This window comes from Falco naumanni, chromosome 2 (genome assembly GCF_017639655.2).
Source record: "Falco naumanni isolate bFalNau1 chromosome 2, bFalNau1.pat, whole genome shotgun sequence".
Lineage (NCBI taxonomy): Eukaryota > Metazoa > Chordata > Aves > Falconiformes > Falconidae > Falco > Falco naumanni.
In genome coordinates, this window is record NC_054055.1 from 33,242,852 (window position 1) to 33,263,223 (window position 20,372).

The window sequence follows — 20,372 nt, forward strand, 5'->3', positions numbered from 1 at the left end:
TATTCCAGTTTAGTATTTCACTCCTTGCCTCTCCTCTTGGTACTGTTACTACTTTTATCATACCCTTTTGACACTGGGAGGCCAGAACTGCACATGGCATTTGACATTTGGGCATACAGCAGTTGTATATAAAATGTGTATGTGTGTGTATACATATATTTATTCTATGTGTGTATGCAGACATACATATGGCAAGGATGTTTCTGGTTTTATTCTCTATTTCTTTCTTAAAATTTCATTAGCAGTTCAGTCTTCTGATCAGCACTGAGAATTGTTTTTCTGTTTTCACAGAGGTATCTATTATTGCTTCAGGCAACTCTGCCCGGATTTGTATTCATTAGCTAAACTGCTTTTTATATGTAAATCTTCTTAGCAGAAATACATGAGATGGGCCTGTTCCTCCATTTCTCTTCTCTGCCTACAGTATCATGGCCCTGCAGATAGACTTCCATGTGCCCACTGGCCCAGTGAAGGAACCAAACAGTGAGGAACATCCTGGTTCATCCTGTGTGAAAGTAGTGGCAAATAATACAGATTTTTTTTTATAACTATGGAAACTGTGCAACCAAGTGTCCATGTAGAATGTGACAACTGAGCTCCATCAAGATCTGAGCTTCAGACAGACCCCTAAATCCACTTTAATACAGGTTCTGATCCATCCTGTATTTACAACACTCACAGGGGAATGGGAGTACCCAGCCCCCAGCCCCTTTTTCAGTAAATGTTTGTTCTGCAGAAGAGGATGGAAATTTCCATCATGAGATCTGAAAAACAAGGCAAACTTCTCCCCAGAGTGTTGTGTGTCTAACTAATCCCCCTGATGAAAGAGGGCAGGATGATTGACCTCTCAAGGTCGTTTCCTACCCTAATCTTAAAGTGCCTAAGGTTATCAGCGATCTCACAGATAGATAAACAGATCAGCCCTTATTTCCTCAGAGCACATTTGTGGGTGACAATTTGCAAAGAGCTGCTTCTACCACCCTTCTGTTAAAATTCCCCATTTCATAATGGCTTCTATGGTACAGACCTTTATAAAACAATTTAACCAGAGGAATTCAAAATCATTCAGAAGCTGGGTGATATCTCCTAAGCCTCTGAATCCTTTGTCACTCAGGTCCCTTTTTGATTTTCACAGAAGGGGGGGAATACAGTAGACACAAAACCCTTATCAGAAAATAATAAATAACAAATCTGTCTTGGGATCTTTGAAAATAATAGCAGGTTTGTATTTGCAATTGACAAGTGTTATGAATTCAGGTTAGTGGATTACTATTTAGGAAGCTCTTTTCCAAAAGGCAGTCTTTTAGTCCTATTGCCTGCTTTCCTCTACAGTATTTTAAAGTGATGCTTTGCACAACTGGGAGACCAAAAGGTTGATCTTCCCATTCTCTTGTAACACCATCTTTATTCCTGCCATTCTCCTGGGGCATCTGCAGCAAGGGTTGCTTTACAAACATAACTGAGCACGTTCCTTATTTATTACCTGCTGGCAAATCCAGTGCCAGAATTTTAGGAATAACATCATTAACAAGCTGCGTGCTCTGATGATTATTTCTCTGTTGACAAGACCGAGAACTCACCCCACATAACAATGAACTAAAAAGCATGCAGCAGTGGATTAAAATGGAAGAATTCAATTTCAGTCTTCAAAACATTCTGAAGCAAACGTCATTTTGAAAAATAACAGCTGAGTGAGTGTATCATGGCAGGATTAGCCCCTCTAATGGTTAAAAACTCCATAGGCCCCAGCTGATCCACATGGGGATGCTGATCACCTGGAGAGAAGGGTATTTGTGTGCAGCATCCAAGTGGCCAGGGGCCCAGAGAAGTTAAATCAGTTACAAGCCCAAGATCACATCTGTCTTGCGCTGGTCCTGGGGCATTCCGGGTGATACGGGAATGACACCAGCACCAGTGGAAACAGCTCTGGCCTCCTACCAAGGTGAGTAGAGCCCTGCTTGCCACCCACCAGCTCCTGTCCCGCCATCTAGTGGGGCGTCTCCGGATGTCACAAGCACCCAAATAAGTAGGAAGCCTTAACACCTGGAGCGCAAACACAGATTTCTTGAGTCTTTTCTGTGGGGATCGCTGAGTTAGCTGAGGATACAGTTCAGCTCAACGTCTTCGGGAGAAAAATTAGGCAGAGGCTAATTTGCCTTAGAAAAAAGCTATTCAACTGTCCACGCCACCACCAGCCCTCCCAGCTCCCCTTCCCTTAGGAGCAAGCTGTGCTGCTCCGTGAGAAGTCAGATTCAGCTCACTTAACAAAGGGATCTGGCAGTGAGCTGTCTGTTCTGTGGAGGTTAAATACAATGAATTCCACTGTCATTTTTGCAAAGCAATTGAACTATCCAGGCGTGTGCTGATTCCCGCAATTTTTTTTTTTTTTTGTGTGAATGAATTTATAAATCTTCCATTTCTTTGCAGAGAGATCGAGGCTTACTGCCTGCAGATTAAGCAGAGTACCGGCAAGCACAAAAGTAGTTAAATCCCTGCTCACCTTTCCCTTATGTTTGGCATGGAAGGAGCCCTTTCTGCAGCCTATCTCAAACCTGAGTCAAAGGACTGTACCACATTGTGTTTAAAGAGGACTAAAGCAAGGACTTGTACCAGGATTAAAGCTCTGGGCACTGCAGAACCTGAATGCTTCTCCCTCTGCACATATGTGATTTCCACACAGACTTATCTTGCCATGCAGAACAACAAACACATTCTTCTCTTACAACATGTGTCTTCCAAACCCTCCTGTCCACTCTGAATAGGGTTATGAGGATATTATTTTTATCCCAATTGTGTAACCAGTCCAAACACGTGTAAATGACAGCACATAGCTCATCTAAGAATCGCAGGGTGACACAGAATAGGGCTAAAAGGACCTAGAGGCAGTCTGTCCATCTGTTGCAGGGCAGGGTCAGCTGTTACCTGTGTCATTCATGGTGGATCTAACATACTTTCTGATCTCACCTAAGCAGGTTTCTAGCCTATTCTCAAAAACCTGCAGGGACAGTGAACTAGGTGGACAGTCTATTCCTTGCTTCTCTATTGAGAGTGCTGAAAAGCATTCCCAGTGCCTAATTTAAACTCTCTTGCAGCAAAATAAACCAGCTCATATTCCTTCTACTCATTCCCACTGCTCTTCTGAACCCTGGCCTATTAGTCCATACCTTTTTCAAAGTGCATTGCTAAAGCTGGAGTCAGTGCTCCAGGAGGTATATGCAGCACTGAACAGAGCTCAGCCCCTCACATCCTTAAGACAGCAGCAGTTTCTTACACATAACATCACCAGTTATATATTCCAATATGGTGTGGGCTTTTCTTAAAACAGGTAAGACAGATAATATTAGGAAAAAATTCTTCACTGAAAAGGTACTTAAGCATTGGAACTGGCTGCCCAGGGAAGTGGTGGAGTCACCATCCCTGAAGGTATTTAAAAGATGTGTAGACGTGGTTCTTAGGGACATGGTTTAGTGGTGGACTTGGCAGTGTTAGGTTAACAGTTGGACTTGATGATCTTAAAGGTCCTTTCCAACCTAAATGGTTCTATGGTTCTATGATTCTGGTTCAGCTTTGGATCTGCCAGTACCCCAGATCTTTTCTGCAGAACAGCTGTGCAGTTCTCTATCCTGTGCCTGTAGCTGATCATTTCTGCTCTGCAGTCAGAAGCATGACATCAAAGCAGCCATATGGAGTGCAGCATCAGCCCAGTGTCCCCTGGCATTTGCCAGCAGCAGAAGCCTAGGGAAGAGCAGAGGACCAGGGCCAGTAATGAGGCAGTACTTCCCCCATACACCATCTCAGTTTCTAGCAGCGTGCAGCTCAGAGTTTGCCTGAGCCTTGTATTGCATCCTCGTGTTTAAAAGCCTTTGAAAGATTTTCCTTTAGTAAATTTGACTGCTCTCTGACCTACTGGCCTTGTCCAAGTACCTTCTAACTCTTCATGCCATTTGTCCAATGTGTCAAAATAATTTTTTAATTAAATTCTCAATCTGCAATACCCTTGTGGTCCTTCCCAACCTAATGCCTGCAACTTTAATGAATGCACCCTCTTTCCCAGCATTCAGCACATCACTGAAACACTGAATGGCAGCAGACCCAAGACAGGAGTAGGCCTTTCTACCATAGTTCTTATAGTCACGTGGATATTTATGTACCTAAGTCTAAAATGTGGCTGCAGCTTTGGGCAGCACCGTGCTTCAAAGGTCTTATCTTTACAATTCCAGTCCTGTTTTTCCTGAAAATGCACTAGTTGCAGTGTACCCTGACACCCTCACACCTCCCCACCAGAGAGGTTCTAGGTAAACTGAAATGGTGCACCTAATGTCACAGATGAGAAAAGGCTTTTTGTTGCTGTGCAGTGACCTCTGTCTGTCTGAAGAAGCGCAGCCAGCCATCAAGCAAAACAGCTGTGGATGTGTACAGCCAAGAAAGATGCAGAGGATTTTCAGTGACCCAGCTGCAACGGAAAGAACTGTAAATACTGTAAATGTCAGAGTAACAACGCCTACATTTCTTATGAGTGCAGGAGGGGTTGTTGCTGAATTGAAGATCTTTCTTGTATTCTAAAAAGTGATGCCTTTTTCTGGGATATCTTCATCTATCTAATCCAGTCTAACATATACTATTATTTGTGAATAGGTCAGACCCAATAAGATATACTGATGATCAAAGCTCAACTCTTTCAAGTATCAATCTCGGGATCTGGGATTCTGACTTAGTACTGTGCCAATGTAGATATAAATTACCAATTTTTACTCAAGACCCAAAAAGCTCCAAGAATTGCCAGGGCCTGAAAGGCTGACTATATCATGTAACAAACACACCTGAAAGAGTCAAAAGGATGGCCCAGTTTTCTGAGGTCAAATCCGAATTAGTAAGGTTTTTAGCACCTAAAGATCAAACCTTTATTGCCCTGAAACTCCCTGGGGAAAGAACTTGAACAAAACCAGTTTGAGCTACAGTTTTTATCTGGATGGATGGAATGAGGGGCTATGAAGTCACAGCTCCTGTTTCAGTCCTAAATTCCAGCCAGATTTGTGAAGACACAAGCTGATCACAGGCTTGCCATGCATCCTCTCTCCCAATGCAAGAGGCTTTGTGCCAGGAGATGTGCTGGGGAAGACAGCACTGGGCACAGGCTGCCTTGCCAGGCCTCTCTTCAATGCCAGTCCTGCTCAGTTGTTTAGTCTTCAATTTTCCAGTTCGTCTCTACCAGGAGAAATATATATTTATACACACATACATACACACACACACACACATATATATATATAGGACCCTCTCCCGCATCCAGCAAATGATGTAAAATATCACCACTACTATGTGCCTTTTACAAAGGTTAGAACAAACGCACTGGTGCTGTCCCTTACATGACAGCCCAGCCTCACCTCTCATTTGTTTCCACTGACTGCACCTGGCAGGAGCCTTAGCTGCAGGCAAGACCTCCTCCCTTTTCATACAGCTCAACAGGAGGCACCACAACGGGCTGAAAACGTATTGTTCACTTAGAGAAAGAACGGCAAAGTATCAGCTCTCATCTGCCATTTTAATCCAAGACACAAACAATTAGTTGAACACAGTCATATCCAGATGCTAATATTTGGTGGAAGTAACAGTGCAATAATTCCCGACTAGCTGAGATGCGTCTTCCATGAGAAAGGCTTCTTGTAAGACTCTGCAGACACCGGCCTAGAAAATCCACCTCAAATGATATTAAAAGCCTCATCTATAAAAACACAGGACTTTGTTCAGTCCTTGGGGATTTACATGTCTCCAAAGATGAGGTGCACTGTCAGGAAAACCTGTCACATCATTTTAGATGTCACTCAGCACCTAAAAAGAACGTGCTGCGGGAGGGACCACCTTTTTAACCAGCCTACCACACTGGAATGTATTAACTGTTGGCTGGATGAAGCAGGTGAGGAACACTAAGGTTTTCTTCAAACAATGCTGGTTTTGAGGCGTGGGGGTGGTAAATTAATGCATTTTCTAATCTAGTTCATGACAATGTATCAACACATGACATAATTGCCTGTTTATATAGCATCACAGGAACTTTTCAGCAATGGTACCTTGGCGAAGTTCTTCTTGCAAAACCTATACCAATTAAAATATCACTTAGTCCTGGGATTTATTCAGGGTTGTCTGAGTTTAAATTAATTTTAAAAGCAATTCAAGTTAAAAGGATGCAAAACCTTGTCATGTCAACACCCCTAGTCCCATTTAAAGCTTTTTCCACTTGATATTTATTTAGTTTAACTCCACACCAAATTGGTGTTCACACAGGAGCCTTGACCTATATAACTGACACATTTTTTAATAGTATCTCCCACTTCACAGCTGCAACTCTGAATGTAGGCAAATCAGCCTGAAGGTCCATCTAGCTTAGCAGTTGTGTCAAAGGGTTTCTACCTTGACTCCAGTAAATTGAGTCAACTGCTGAATTTGTAAGAGGTTTCAATACCACTACAGAAATATTCATTTTTCTAGAACAATCTCTTCAAAATATAACCAAATTGAAGCACACCTACTAACTGGATGTTTTTAGCTGCATATTACATTACAGTGAAGGAGCCAAATGTTCCCCTGTCACTCAACCCACTGCTGAAGATGAAAGTTGCTCTTTTTCTATCGCGGTTTGTAAGAAGAGGGGCTATCTTTTATCGGGCCAGCTGCCACCGAGACAAAACCGATAAGCTCTGGGGCAGAAGCCCCTTTTTCAGGTCTGAAATAGCAATGGTAGTCACGAAGGTGAAAAACAGCAGAGAATGACTTAAATTTAATTATGTAAGCAGCTAGACCATCTGAAAAAAAAAAAAAAGGCACTGATTTCTAGAGCAAAGGAAGTGATAACAGGGGAGGAGGAGATAAAACTCGAGCTCCTCTGGCATACACAAAGCAAGCAATGAGTAATTTACTGCCTGAGGAGGTGAGGGACAGGCAATTGTATTCTGTGCCCCGGTGCCTCTGTCAAGTCCAGGATCATTAGCAACATTAAGCATTGCAGGCCCCACGGTGTCTTTTGAAGGTATTTTGTCAATGTCCCCTAAGAATTAGGGTTCAAGGGGGGTCTGCATTAATGTCTGCTGTGACAGGCTGCTGCAGAAAAGTACGTGCAAGGGGGAAATAAGAGGCCTAGGCATCACTGTCCTTCTGCCTTTCACCTTGACCCTGCCTGCCGGGCTTAATCTGACTTCTCTGTGGACAAAAATACAAGCAATATACCTGCTCCAAGCAGTCCTTCCGCTAGCACGGAAGTGGCGTCTCTGAACATACCCGACTCTCGTTATCGGGGGGAGGAATAACAGGAGGACTCTAACAGCTTCTTAATTGTTTGCCTATTAAAGAACAGCGTTTATTTGGAGAAGGCGCAGCACCCTGAACAGTGACACCACGTCACGGCCCTAACAAGGTGTCAGGAGCTCCCCAGCAGCGAGTGAGCAGGGCCCACCCTCAGCAGTCCCTGCAGGTGGTGGGGCTTCCAGCGAGGCCCCCGCAGGTGAGCGGGCAGCGCCTGCAGGCGGTCGCGACAACCGACAGGCGCGTTATCGGGCTGCTCGGGAGCGGGCACAGCGAGGCACGCCACGGGGCACCGAGCGGCGCGACCCGGCGGTGCGCGGGCTAGGCGCGGGGCGCTCCCCCCCTCCGCCTGAGCCCGTCCCGGGCTGGCGGTAGGGTTCGCGCCCGGGCCGGGGCACAAGCCAGCGGGGGGAAGCGGCCACGGGCGCTGGGCGAACCGCCCGGCCAAAGCACAGCGACAGCCCGCCCTCGGCCCCTGCCCCGCCCCCGCCCCGGGCAGAGGGCCGCCCCCCGGCCGCGGCTCCCGGCCCCGTCAGCAGGGGCACACGCCGCCCTGCCGCCGGCGCGGCTCTGCCGGCGGGTGCGGGGGAGCGGCTCGTGCTGCGGGACACCCCCCTCCCCCCCTTCGCCAACGGCCGCTCTAACGGCCCCGTCACGGGCGCCCCCCGCGCCGCCAGCCGCCTCCCGCCCACCGGCCGCGCGGGGGCGCCGCGCGGGGCGGGTGCGGGGGGAGGAGGGCGGGGGGGAGGGCGCGCGTGCGCGATGACGCGCCGGGACGTGCCCGCTATATGAGCCCCGGCAGGCGCTGACTCGGCCCTTTCCGCCTCGCTCCCGCCCGCTCTCGGGTCGCTGCGCAGAGACCCGCGCCGCCGCCGCCCGTCGCCGCCGCCATGATCATCTACCGGGACTGCATCAGCCGTAAGAGCGGCGGCGCGGCGGGGGGGGGGCGGCGCTGGGGCCGGGAGGGGCGGGCGGGCGGCGGCTCGGGCGGCCGGGGGAAGCGGCTGGTCGCGGCCTGGGCCCGGCCGCTGGGCCCGGCGGTGCCGCGCATGTGCAGTGCGGGCGGCGGCGGCGGGGGGCCGGGGGGGGCCAGGGCCGGGCCCGGGGGGGCTCGGGCCGGGCCCGCGGGGCCCGGGGGTGGGGGAGCCGGAGGGAGCGTGGGCCCGGCCGGGCGGTGAGGGGAAGGGGCCGTGGGCCGGCGCGGGGGAGCGGAGGGTGGAGGCTGACGCGGCGGCGCCCGCCTGTGTGTGTCCGTCCCCCGCAGAGGACGAGATGTTCTCGGACATCTACAAGATCCGGGAGGTGGCGAACGGCCTGTGCCTGGAAGTGGAGGGGAAGGTGAGTGGCCCGGCCGCCCCGGGCGGTGGGGGGGGGGGGGCAGGCCTCGCAGCGGTGACTCAGGGCCGGGGAGCCGGGCCGGTGGCGGAGGCACGGCTTGGGGAGCGGGGACCGGCTTCCTGCGGGGGCCCGGCAGGGGGACACCCACCGCGGCCGGGTGCCTGTGGCCGGGGCAGGGCCGGCCGGTGGTGAGCGAGAGGGCCCGGGGCAGCCAGGCTGGTGTGCGGCGCCGGCGGTGTAGCAAAGCCTCGGTCAGGTCAGGTGCTGGGAGAGCCGTCTGGCTTAAACCGTGCTCGGGCTGCAGTCAGGTTCCTTGCGCTTAACTGTGGCTCTGAAGTCATGCCCTGCTGTCAGGTCATAGATGTGTAAGAGCGGTAGCGTTAAAACTTTCGCAGAGCCGTTAAGTTTTTTGATGTCTCTAAATCTAGATGGTCACCAGGACAGAGGGTCAAATTGATGACTCTCTAATTGGTGGCAATGCCTCTGCTGAAGGTCCTGAGGGAGATGGAACAGAAGCCACGGTCATAACTGGTGTCGATATAGTAATAAACCACCATCTTCAGGAAACCAGCTTTACAAAAGAATCCTACAAGAAATACATCAAGGATTACATGAAAGCGTAAGTATTGGTAGGCGTTATCTTTAAAAGGGATTGCGAAATTTATTTAGTTTGCTGAGATTTTAAAAACAGTGTTGAACTTTATTCCCAGTAGGTGTTAGTTTTGATACACGTGCCAAACTGGCTGTGAACTTCTGTAATGTCTTAACGCTTGGCAGAACTGGAGCTCTAAAGAATTGATACTGGAATATCTAAGTTTATTTTGGCTGAGGTAGAGGACCTGGTCATGTGCTTTAGATCTTATTTGTAACCCTGTTGTTTTCTTTTGGGTTTCTTCATGCCAAACCTTCATGTGGAAGGGGGTTAGGTGGTCAAGAAAAGCTTCCTGAAGCTTTTCTAACTTGACACTTAAATGTCCAAAAATAATGTGTGTGAATGACACTTCTTGCTAATTTAAGGTGTAATTTCTGTTGCTCATGGTTCAGTGGGTTAGTATGAAAGGTGAAAATGCTTTCCAATACTGACAGAGAGTACGCTTGGTGCTGTGGAAGTGGCTTGCTAATTTTCATCTACCACTAGAAGTGAGCTTGATGATTGGCAGGCACTGTTCTGCTAGTTCACTTAAAATTTGGGGGCTTTGAGAGGGAACAGGAGAAAGGCAGCAAAATCACAGTTCGACTGCTAGTAACTCTTACTTGCTATGGTGTGATGCTGCATAGTGAAGTTATTAAGCTAGAACATGTTTTCAGTGTGTTTTTCCTTCCAGAATCAAAGCCAGACTTGAGGAACACAAGCCAGAGAGAGTAAAGCCTTTCATGACTGGGGCTGCAGAACAAATCAAACACATCCTTGCTAACTTCAAAAACTACCAGGTAATGAAACTTCTGTCTCTTTACTGCAATGATGCAAGCTGCAATTGGTTCATCTGCTGAACTAGTTTGAGTTTTGAGGGCCTCTCTTGTGGGGACATCCTTTCTCTAAGAGTGTTAGGGTCTCTGAGAATCGGGGAGGAGAAAGCGAAACACTTGGTGTTCGGGGGTCTTATTTCAGCTTGCACTGTTTGTAGTTAACTACATTTATAGTTATCGCCATTTAGGAACTGTGGAGTTAAAAGACTTGAAAGAAGGATAACTTTGTCCGTTGTGTCTTACTCTGCTGTTCATAGTAGTGTGGTGTGGCACTAAAATGCATGAGCTGCAGAAAGCAAAATTGCTGCAGCTGGTCGTGGAGACTTCGAACTTGGAGATGTTGTAGCTTTCTTATACAAAAAGTCACTTTCTCCTGGTAATAGCTCATTAAATGTCTCAGTAACATATTTCTCTGAAGTTCTTTGTAGGAGAGAACATGAATCCAGATGGCATGGTGGCTCTTCTGGATTTCCGTGAGGATGGTGTGACCCCGTATATGATTTTCTTTAAGGATGGCTTAGAAATTGAGAAATGTGTAAGTACTGACCTGAAATGGATGAATGTGCCTAACTGCTGCTACATGATTAGCTCTTTCAATGCATCACTTGTTCTCTTGTATCCCTGTTGAACAGTAGCTGCCAGTTCAAAAACTTAAAAGTTCATGTAAGTACACCCTAATTGCTACTTCGTGTTATACAAAGTGGCTGGAACTTCCATTGTATACTATTCAATTATAGTAAAAGGGGACATAGTTTCACTGTAGCGATTCATGGTGACTTAATGGCTAAGAAATGTAGGAAGAATTGCCTTGGCAAAATGTGTAATTGGTTATGGTTTTAAACTATTAGATTAAAGACAATGTCCTCTGAAATGGAGCACTTGCTACTTTGGTCCCTCTTGTGGGGGGCTTAATTCTGAAGTATTTGGTCATGTTTTTTCTTCTTCCACTTAATCTGATGCCCTTATTTTCTTATGCAAGAACTGTTTAAATATTGCCCTAAATTTGGGATCACAGTGATACTTGACTGAGTACTTAACCTTATTCTACTTGGAATCTCCAGCTGTCTAAGCTCAGACAGCTCCTGTGGTCTGCTTTAACTACTCTTGTAATGTGATTGCAGTGAAACAGTATTTGGATCCCAACACTTGCACTTTTAGCTTATTTGGAGAACTGTGGAATTTGATGCAGACTAGCGGTGTGGAATCACCAATTGCTTTGCCCAGTCATTGTGGACTTACGAAGTCTGTTTATAGCCAGCTAAATTTATCTGTAAAGCCTCTTACAGGCTTTCTGGTATGCCAGTCATGTAAAGATGAACCAAATTCTATTGTGGAGCAGTAGCCCAACTAAGGGAATGCTTTTACTGGCCAAAACAGACACACAGCTTCCTGCAGCTTGACTGAAGGGTGATGTCTGTCCTGGGCCCTAGAATAGGTGGTCACCTGGCAGGTACCTTCTCAGACCAGAAGCTTGCATGCATCTACCCTACTTGGGCAGACCTTTTGGATTCAGGTAACACCATCTTCAGGTAGGTGGAGTTACAGGAATAGTATCAGGGTGTTTCAGTGGGCAAAAAAACTTACAGCTTTTTTGTGTACAGCTCTCTTAAGAGAGACATATGTACGTTATAAACTTCAGTACTTCTTTAGGACATACTCTTATTTGAAAGGAAATCTGAAACTTGGTGTGTCAAGCAAAAAGGGGATGAATAAGCATCCAGTCTGGCTTGCTCAGCAGCTGGTACCAGTTGCTCTGTATGATCATAAAAAATGATCAGCATCCTCTGATAGACCATGAGCACTCTTTCTGTTGCTTTCTGGTTTGCACTAAGATGCAAAAATAACTTCCTTGCGCTTTCTGCCTGCCTGACTGTGGCAGCTCAGATTGAATTAGGGAATACACAAGTAAGTTATAGAAACTTACTGTGACTGTCTTGACATTGAACTAACCCTTGCTACTTTTGTTTCAGTAACAAATCAAACAGTATGGTTTTGGATCACTTGTCTTCATAGCTGGCTGCTGTTTCTTCTTCATTGGCACAACACCAGGAATCGGCAATGTCTAACTGGACTGATGTCATCTTGAGCTTTATTCACTTATTTTGACCCTGATTTGGAGTGGAGGCATTGTTATAAAAAAAGAAAAAAAAAAAAACCCCAAACATCTGTCATGTAGGTTGTCTAAAATAAAACTCATTTAAACCCATTTTAGGTGATGCCTTTTGGTCGAATGTGTTCCTTAGGGTAACTTGCAGGAGAGGTTGCAGCAAGGTGTTTGTCCAAGGATTTGGTAGTGCGCTAGGACCAGGCTATACTACTGACAGTACAACTTGACTGTTTCCAGACAGACTTCACGCAGTTTTTACCTGTGGCTTTGGAGTGCAAGAGCAGGCAGAGGTCAATAAGGCAAAGTCCAAGAAATGCCATCATAATGGAGTGGACCACCTTCGTCTTTCATGATTGCTCAGAGACTTCTCTGGAAGAGATACCAAAATTGGTAAAAAAAAAAAAAAAAAACAACAAAAAAACCCCAAACAAATACACCCAGAATGGACTATGCACTATTCAAGCTGAGTGCTGGCTGAGCTGCTGTGTCAGACAAGGATACTTGAGTCTGTCCTCAGTTGTAGTATGACTTCAAGATCAAGGTAGGAGGATGGATGGAACAGGAGTCAACACCAGCACACTGGCTGAGCCTGAGTACTGGGAACACTGGGGAAGAGGGTGAAATTATGAGGTTTTTCAGCACAGCCTGGCTGTGGTAATAGCTCATTTGTATTTGACAGCTATTCAGGAGCAGGTTAACTAGAACTTGGTCAGTTTGCAGGGTTTGGGGGTTTTCTGTACTACTGGAGGAGAGTAATGTTGGAATGACCCCGCTCTGTCATAGGTGCATTACAAAGCAAGTGTATGCTTGGGCTCAAGACTTACTGGAGTACTTACAACTTGCTGTGCCTGCTGTGTTCCTTGTTAGGGAATGCATCTGTTTGACAGACCTGGAGCAAACCACTGCTGCTTCTCTGGTCCTTGCTGGGATGCAACAGTAACAGGTTCCTTGCGCTTTCTACCTGCCTGACCTGGTGGCAGTCTGGATTGAATAAAGGAACACAAATACCTTCACAGAGAGCCTTGGGGCAAGGGGGTTTGTTGTTGATGCAGTGCATGCCTGACCAGGGATGTTGCCTTGGACTGGAAATCATAACTTCTTCCCTACTGCAGTGATCGCAGGGGTATCGGAGGTTAAGGTGCCTGAAAGGGGAGGCCGTGAGGCGCTGGGTAGCTGTGGACCTGTGAGGCCTCAGGCCTCCATTTCAGAGTTTTTGTCTGTCTTGTTGGTTTTTGGGCCCTGGTGCAGGAGGGTTGAGGTGGAGCCAGGTTTCTGCAGGGGTGAGATAGATGTGGCAGCAGGCTGGGAGGAGTGACTGTGTCTGCGGAGGTGGGAGTGGAGTGTGCCCTAGTTATCTCGGAGGTTCCTATCTGGTTTGTCTATTTTAGTTCTGTGGGAACTTCATTTACATATGTGGTGGTGTGGTGTGTTGGTTGTTTTTTTTTTTTGGCTTTCCCAAGTAAGTCGGGCCAGCTGCACTGCTGGCTGAGGTACAACTTTGGTGTAATCTGAGCGATGTAAATTAATACTCCTCTGCCTTTACCCTATGGGTCTGAAAGGGAGGCAGGTTCAAAGCCTAAATAAAATCAGTGTGAGCCAATTTTTGTTTTCCTTGCAGAGGCTTTGTTTAACGGGGTTGGGTGAGGATGTTGCACGTGCTGGGAGCTTGGGAACACTTGCTCAGTTTGAGACTCTGCTTCTCAGTGGAGTAAGGTTAGTGTAGGCAGGGCAGTGCTTGTATGGCTGTGCAGCCCCTAACATCCCTGGCTCCCACTTCCAGTCAGTGAGGCAAAGTGTTCAAAACTGCATGGAGCTGGTACGTGAGAGTGAAAATGGCTCTTCTGCCTGCTTGCCTGGTTATGCTGGGGCTGGGAACCCTGGGCACAGGCTTGAAGCAAACTGCTGTGTAGCAGCTGTGTACAAATGACGAGGTGCTGCTTTGAAAAGCAGGTGCTTAAAAGCATGATGAGCACTGCCTCGCTGTTGGGTTGAGTGGCTTATGGCAAATTGCGTGCCATCCTGTCTGTACTCCAGGCTAACTGGGATATTTAATTGGTGTGTGCAAGCATGCTGAGCTATTGGGTTACATGCTCCCATCAATCTCATGTCTTTTCTGTGTGGTGGAGCCTCTGATGGGGAGTCTCCCTTCAGCCTGTTGTAGGAAAGTGTCAGTTCAAGGACTCTTGAGAATGCAGGATTTTGTTCTGTTTGCTTTTCCAGTGAGCCCTGGCAAGAGAAGCGGTTTTGTGGCTGGCTGCACTGTGCTTCCCAAAAATGCATTGCTGCCTTCGCTTTCTTGGGGAAAAGGGCAAGTCTTGCTGCTCTGCAGTGTCAAACGTGCCATGCACCAGTGAGGAGAGGTTAAACCACACCCGGTGGCAGGGAAGGACCGTGGCAGTGACAAGCAGTGGTCTCTGCTGCACTGCTGTGGTAGCTGCCTGCAGTGGAGGCAGGGTGAGGGGAAAGGTGGGATCCGGCTCCTTGCATTGGGAGTTGCTGCTTGCTCTGTTAAGTGGGAGGCCTGTGATGCAACTCGGCTGAAAATGAAGTTGGCATATTTCTTCATAACCCAATTCCTCCTGTTCTGGCCCCTCTTCGTTTCAAGCAGCTGTTCTGTGGGGCTGAAAAGCCAAAGAGATTTGAGAAGGCAAGGCTTTGTAAGGCTGTTAATGCTACAGCTTTGGAGTTACTGAATTGATTAAAAAAACCTCCTCATAACAAATAACTCTATTGCTTAAACACAGCCTGAACTGAAGGACAACTTTAAAACTTACCCCCATCTTGTTTTAAAGTGTGCTTATCAGGCCTGTATCTTGCATTCCTGGGAAGATATTTTCCATGGCTGGAAGGACTGTGGAGCTGGGAAGGATCCAAACGGCTTTTCCCCAAAGCCTCGTGGGGTAGGTGAAGTGGCTGGGTGTCAGCCCTGCACAGGGCAGGAGACTGTTCCTGCACCTCCCATGAGGTGGCTGCTGGCAGGGGAGGGCTGATGGCTAATGGGGGGGGGGGGGGGGGGGGGGGAGGGGAGAGACGGGACTAGATGGACACCTTCCATTTTAATTTTGTACTTCTGTGTTGAAGGTTGTGATGTCTTTGGGCTGGAGGAAGTGGCTACTGTGCTTGGCATGTGTCCTGTGGTCCCCTTTGGCCTTTTGCTTTCCCACCCCAATGCTACTCTTCTTGCTGCCCCAGCTGGATCTTGCCCCACCTACAAATCTGTTCTTTTTTGCCCTCTCAGAGCATCCCTGCAGTGTCTCCAGCCCCACAGCCCAGCGCTGGTAAAATATCCCACCCCTGTGGACCAGTGACTGCTGTTAACATTTGAATGACGCTGCAGCAGCTTGCTGCTCCTTGGCTGCCTGCTTTGAGGAGAAAGGGTGCAAGCCTGGGCATGTTGATGCTGTGGAGGGAACAGCTGGCGTGCTGGGAGAGGTGCTGGTGGGGCCATGGGGAGCTGGATACCCCCTTACCCCCTCTTGGGTACTCTGCCCATTGGCTTTGCCTGTGCAGCTTGGGCGGGGGGTGGGTGCCAGAGCCCAGGTGGGGAGTGGTCCTGGAGCCTTGTGCAGCCCTCGGCTTCTGCACAAGGAGGGAGAGCCTGCGATAAATGAATGGATGTAGGGAACAGAGTTGGGTGGCTTTTTGGGTTGTCCCACCCCCCAGCTTGGTTTAGCTTAAGGCCGGAAGGGACTTGGCATAAGCTTAGGCTATGATTGTTGTCAAATTATTTTTTCAAGCAGATGTAGGAAAAAAAATAAATGCTCAGCTTGCTTCCTTCCCTCAGCAAGTCTCTGTTGAGCTGGCTTAGGCCAGCCTGCTGTCATCCTGGGCAGTGTCTTCAGTGACAGCTATGTAGGGAGGATGCTTTCATTATACAATAGCATCTGCATCAAGATACCTCTGCTCTCACGTGCTGCTGCTGACTTGGAGCAGGTAAGGTGCCTCCTCCTGCTCCTGTGGCCCTCCGGCTGCACTTCAGCTCTGCAGCCGTTTCCCCAGGATGCAGCTGCTGTTACAAACCAGTGGTTTGCTGTTTGCTCTGCACCAGCCAGCAAGTAAATCTTGCTGTCACTGCTAACCCACAGTGGGAGAGCAGCAACTGAACACCATGTTCATTTAGCTTGGACATAAATGCCTCAGTAGGAGGAAAAAAACCCGCTAGCCAAGTCTGAAAATCTTTGCCCTGAACAGCCCAGAACTCATTGCCAGGAGCACAAGCATACTGGTTTGTGGTCCTTGGGCCCTGGTTGCCTTTTGGTTGAAGCTGCAGCTGGAAGCTGTTGTGCAAAGATGACAGCCAAGTGGCTGTGGCCAGGGCTGGGGGAGCTTTACTGGGTGCCAGCAAATGCTGGCAGGCCCCGAGGAGCATTGTGGAGGGGCACAGCAGGATGTTGATGCGTGTAGCTGCTGGGTGTTTCGAGCCATTAGAGCTGCGCTCATCACCTTCCACTTCTGGCAGAAAGAAGCCAAAAGCCCTCGGAGGCCTTTTTAGACTCTTGGTGTGTGATGCCAACAAGAGGCAGCAGCTGAATGTGGTGAGAAAAATTATGAGAAATTATTTCTCTGCACCCGTCCTGTTACCCTGGGAGCCAACAGCTGGGGTTCATTGCCCTGTGTGACCAGGAGGAAGCACTGCTGGCATTCCAGAGTGGCCGTGTCCTCCCATCCTCTGCAAGGTGTGAGCATGCCGGCAGCCCTGCCAAAGCAATGTAGCTGCTTTTTTTTATTTTTTTTTATAGGGAATGTCCAAAAATTAGATGCTTGGGAAGTATGTAACGATTAGCTTCCCAAATTCTTTGTAATGGAGTAGTTGAGAAAAGAAAAAGCTAAAGCTGGATGCTCCCTCGCCGCTCCCTGCGGAGGTGCAGCTAGCAAAGCCCCACTGTGGCACTGGCTGAGGTTCATCTCTACCTACAGCTGTCTGCACCTGGGACTGGCACCCTTGGCCCCTCCAGCCGACCAGGGAGGGCTGATTTCTCTGCCTCCTGCAGCCCCAGAACTGCTTGCAGCTGCTGGGCCTTGGTCAAGCTGCCCACACAAAGATGTTTCAAGGGCTCGGTGCAGCCCTCGCTGCTGGCTGGCTGCCCTGGCCCAGCAGCCAGCTCGTGGCACATGCCTTCTGGTGGCATAAAACTGCTGTGGCCCCCACGAACACACCTGATTTTAAGCAGAAAAGGCAAGATAGTGGCTGCCCACAGGTAGAGGGATTTGTGTTCATGGCCCCTTGCTTAGTGGGCTAGGTAGCTTTAGGAACTTGTGGCTGGGGGTGCTTGGGCTGGTGGGCCCTGCCTCACCGCAGCCTCTCCCATCGCTGGAGTGTAGCCTCTTCCCAAGGCTGGGCTTGGCTGAGTGCTGGAGGGAGGCTTCTCAGGAATCAAAGCTGGGTTTTATGTGAGTGAGACTCTGGAGAGAAAAAAAAAACACACCACAAAACACCAAAAACAAAAACCACACCCAAACACCTTAAATTAGATGTGTGAAGCCCAGGGTGGGTGGGTCTCATTTCCCTCCCCCAGTGCTATCAACCGTCCCACCACAGACTGGTGGGAGCAGCTGGGTGGGTGCAGGCACAGGTCCAGGAGGCTGAGGAAGTATTCTGTAGTTTCCTTTGTCATTTTTAATCAAGCTTTTGCCCGTGCATGTTCCTTTTCTACTTGGTTATCTGTCTCACAGCTGCTGAAAGCCTTCCCTGCCTCCTGGAGGTGCTTAGGTTCCTGTGGAAATGCCACTTTCAAGAATGTGTTCCAGACGTAAAACTAGTTAATGGAGCAGAGGGGAAGAGAAACAAGGTGTTCTTTTTCTTTCAAGGTTGAAAGCCAAGGTCTGCACCTTCTCCCTTCTTTTTGTCTGTAGTTGCAAACATACCGGCTGCAGAAGCCCAAACCCCTACGTAACACCATCAGGGGCAGCAAGTCCCTCTTGGATGACCGCACTTGTCCAAGCAGTGCGTTTTGGCAGAGGTCCGGAGACCAGTACAAGTAGCTCCTTCTGTTGAGGTTCTTGAGGGCAGGAGAACAGTATCTGTGCGTTCATCTGCTGGTGCTTGAATCTCATCACACAAGCCCTAGGTGTGGTTAGCTGAAGGGATGCTCAAAGGCACCTGTGTTCATTGACCCCCCCAGCTTAGAGCTGCCCCCTGTTTCTCATCTAAAGGCGTTTTTCAATTCCTTATTCCAAAATGTGGTAAACTTAAGAATTTGAGTTTGATGGGAGCTGAATGTGGAAGGGTTTGACTTTCTTGAGAGATGAGAGCCTTGACACCTGCTGCAGCCCTGAGTGCTGAGCTCTTCTGGAATGGGTCTTTTTTTTTTGATCTTTCCTGTTGGAGTTTGTCATCCTTGTGTGAGTAACTAAACACTCCCTGAGAAAGGCTGACCACACATAGTCTTTGTTAGGGGAGCCAGGAGTGTCCTGCAGTCCTGCCATTGGTGTGAGAAACAGTGCAGGTTGTACCCAGCCACAGCTCGCTGAGAAGTTCAACAAGCAGAATGATCTTCCAGGTGAGCTTGGAGCAATGGCTCAGCTCCGATGCTGTGTTAGTGAGAAAGATTTAGGAGTCAAATAAATACAGTGACTAATGAAAATGCCATCCTGGTGACAGGGACATGTGAACATGGGTGGGCACAGCTGACACATGCAGGAGGTATATTCAGCTGGAGCCAACTCCAAGCAGCTGGTAAGGCCAATACATAGCTGACTCAAAGCATGGATGACTTGTAGGGAACATCTGTTGGGATCACAGCATCTAGTGAGCTCAGATCCCACTCCCAGCTGTGTCAAAGATGTGGTGTCAGTTACAGCCACGCAGCTTTTGGCCAGCCTGCAGCTAATATCTGCATTTAATTTCTGCTGCTGTTTCTCATGCAGCCCTGCCAGGCCCATCAGCAGGGGAGGCAGGTGGCAGCAGGCACGTGTTTAGAGCCGTGAGCTGGTGGGGAGCAGAGCATGGCAGCACTGGGACCAGCCTGTCCCATGCTGGGTGCAAATCTACCCCCTGTCCTCGCTTAGCAGTGGCAGCCTCTGCACTGCCAGCCCACTGGCACCGGGATGTCTCTGCTGGGCCAGCTGCATCACTGTTGCCTCCCATCAGCTCAGGTCCATGCTGGTACTGCCTGGGTGTGCCCAGTATAAAATTTCTGATGACTCAAAAGAACTGGTCATGTGGGAGAAGTAATGTTAAAGAGCTGGATGTGCTTTTAATCTCGTTTAATGGCATTTAGCACATTGATATCTCTGCTCATGCCTATGGGACCTGCTTGTGGACCAATGTTTCAACAATTAATATTCAAGAGCATCTGCATGAGCACAGTTCGGCAGCAAGCAAATACAGCAGCACATGCAAAGCCAGCAGGGAACTGGTGCTCATCATGGCTGTGAGTTCAAAGTTTAAATGAATCTGAACGTGGGGGCTGAGGGATCAGACTTGAATGCCTAACAAGCCGCCTCCTCCACTCTTTCAGCAGATGGCAATCCTGCTAACAGCACTTGTGTTAAGGTCCCCTTGCAGAACAAGCGGAGCGGAGCTGGAGAGTTTTTGCCAGTTATTGTGTGCTGGATCCAAATGAGATTGTCCCAAATGCTAAATGATTATTGCAGCCTTGCATGAAGTTAGACCAGTCCTGCACATTGTGTTCTATAGCAAGACATGAAGGCTGACTTCCTGGGTTTCCCTCACAGCCATTAGCAAGCTGGGTCCTGCTTGCAGAGCCTGAGGAGACGGGATTCAACGGCAGTATTTATGAAAGCGCACACATCCCTGGAACGTTACCTGCTCTTCAAAAACTCAGTAGTCCACCTCCTATATGAGGTGGAAGTTGTGCTTTTAAAACATCACCTTCTGCTTTATATACTGGTATACTAATGAGGTTTTTTTCCACAGTTTTTTTTTCTCTTTCTTTAACATAAAAGCTTTGAGAATATAATTTAATAGCCCCCTCCCATCTCCTTTCCTGCTTCCTCCCAAAAAGGATGCTGAACCCTTGCAATGTGCATTTAAAAAATGGCTAAACAAACAGAGACACAGATGCATTAAGAAATCTTCCCCAAAACACAGAGAAACCCCCAGTGGCAAAGCCAGCAATAAAAACATGGTTTGAAAAAACCCTTCATACCTACGCTATCTAAATCACAACGTGTTCAGTCAATAATGCAGAACATTGCATGG

At 48.4% G+C, this 20,372-nt stretch overlaps 1 protein-coding gene and 2 non-coding genes across 3 annotated transcripts; all 3 read left to right on the forward strand.

Annotated features, from left to right (window-relative positions):
• The first annotated feature begins 8,052 nt into the window (after positions 1–8,052).
• TPT1 (tumor protein, translationally-controlled 1) lies at positions 8,053–12,307 on the forward strand. The gene is made up of 6 exons (XM_040583946.1): positions 8,053–8,214; positions 8,561–8,634; positions 9,063–9,253; positions 9,960–10,065; positions 10,520–10,636; positions 12,072–12,307. The coding sequence occupies exons 1-6, from the start codon at positions 8,187–8,189 to the stop codon at positions 12,072–12,074; spliced, it is 519 nt and encodes a 172-aa protein (XP_040439880.1). The 5' UTR covers positions 8,053–8,186; the 3' UTR covers positions 12,075–12,307.
• On the forward strand, positions 11,877–12,006 carry LOC121084131. The gene has a single exon (XR_005826599.1). It is a non-coding gene; the product is annotated as a small nucleolar RNA SNORA31 (small nucleolar RNA).
• Positions 12,308–13,078: 771 nt separating the features above from the next.
• LOC121084132 lies at positions 13,079–13,214 on the forward strand. Its single transcript, XR_005826600.1, has one exon. It is a non-coding gene; the product is annotated as a small nucleolar RNA SNORA31 (small nucleolar RNA).
• Positions 13,215–20,372: the final 7,158 nt, after the last annotated feature.

Coding starts and splice junctions, on each gene's coding strand:
- TPT1 (XM_040583946.1), top strand. CDS start 8,187: ATGATCATCTACCGGGACTGCATCAGCC. Junction 8,635..9,062: donor GCCTGGAAGTGGAGGGGAAG/GTGAGTGGCCCG, acceptor CTCTAAATCTAG/ATGGTCACCAGGACAGAGGG. Junction 10,066..10,519: donor CTAACTTCAAAAACTACCAG/GTAATGAAACTT, acceptor ATTTCTCTGAAG/TTCTTTGTAGGAGAGAACAT.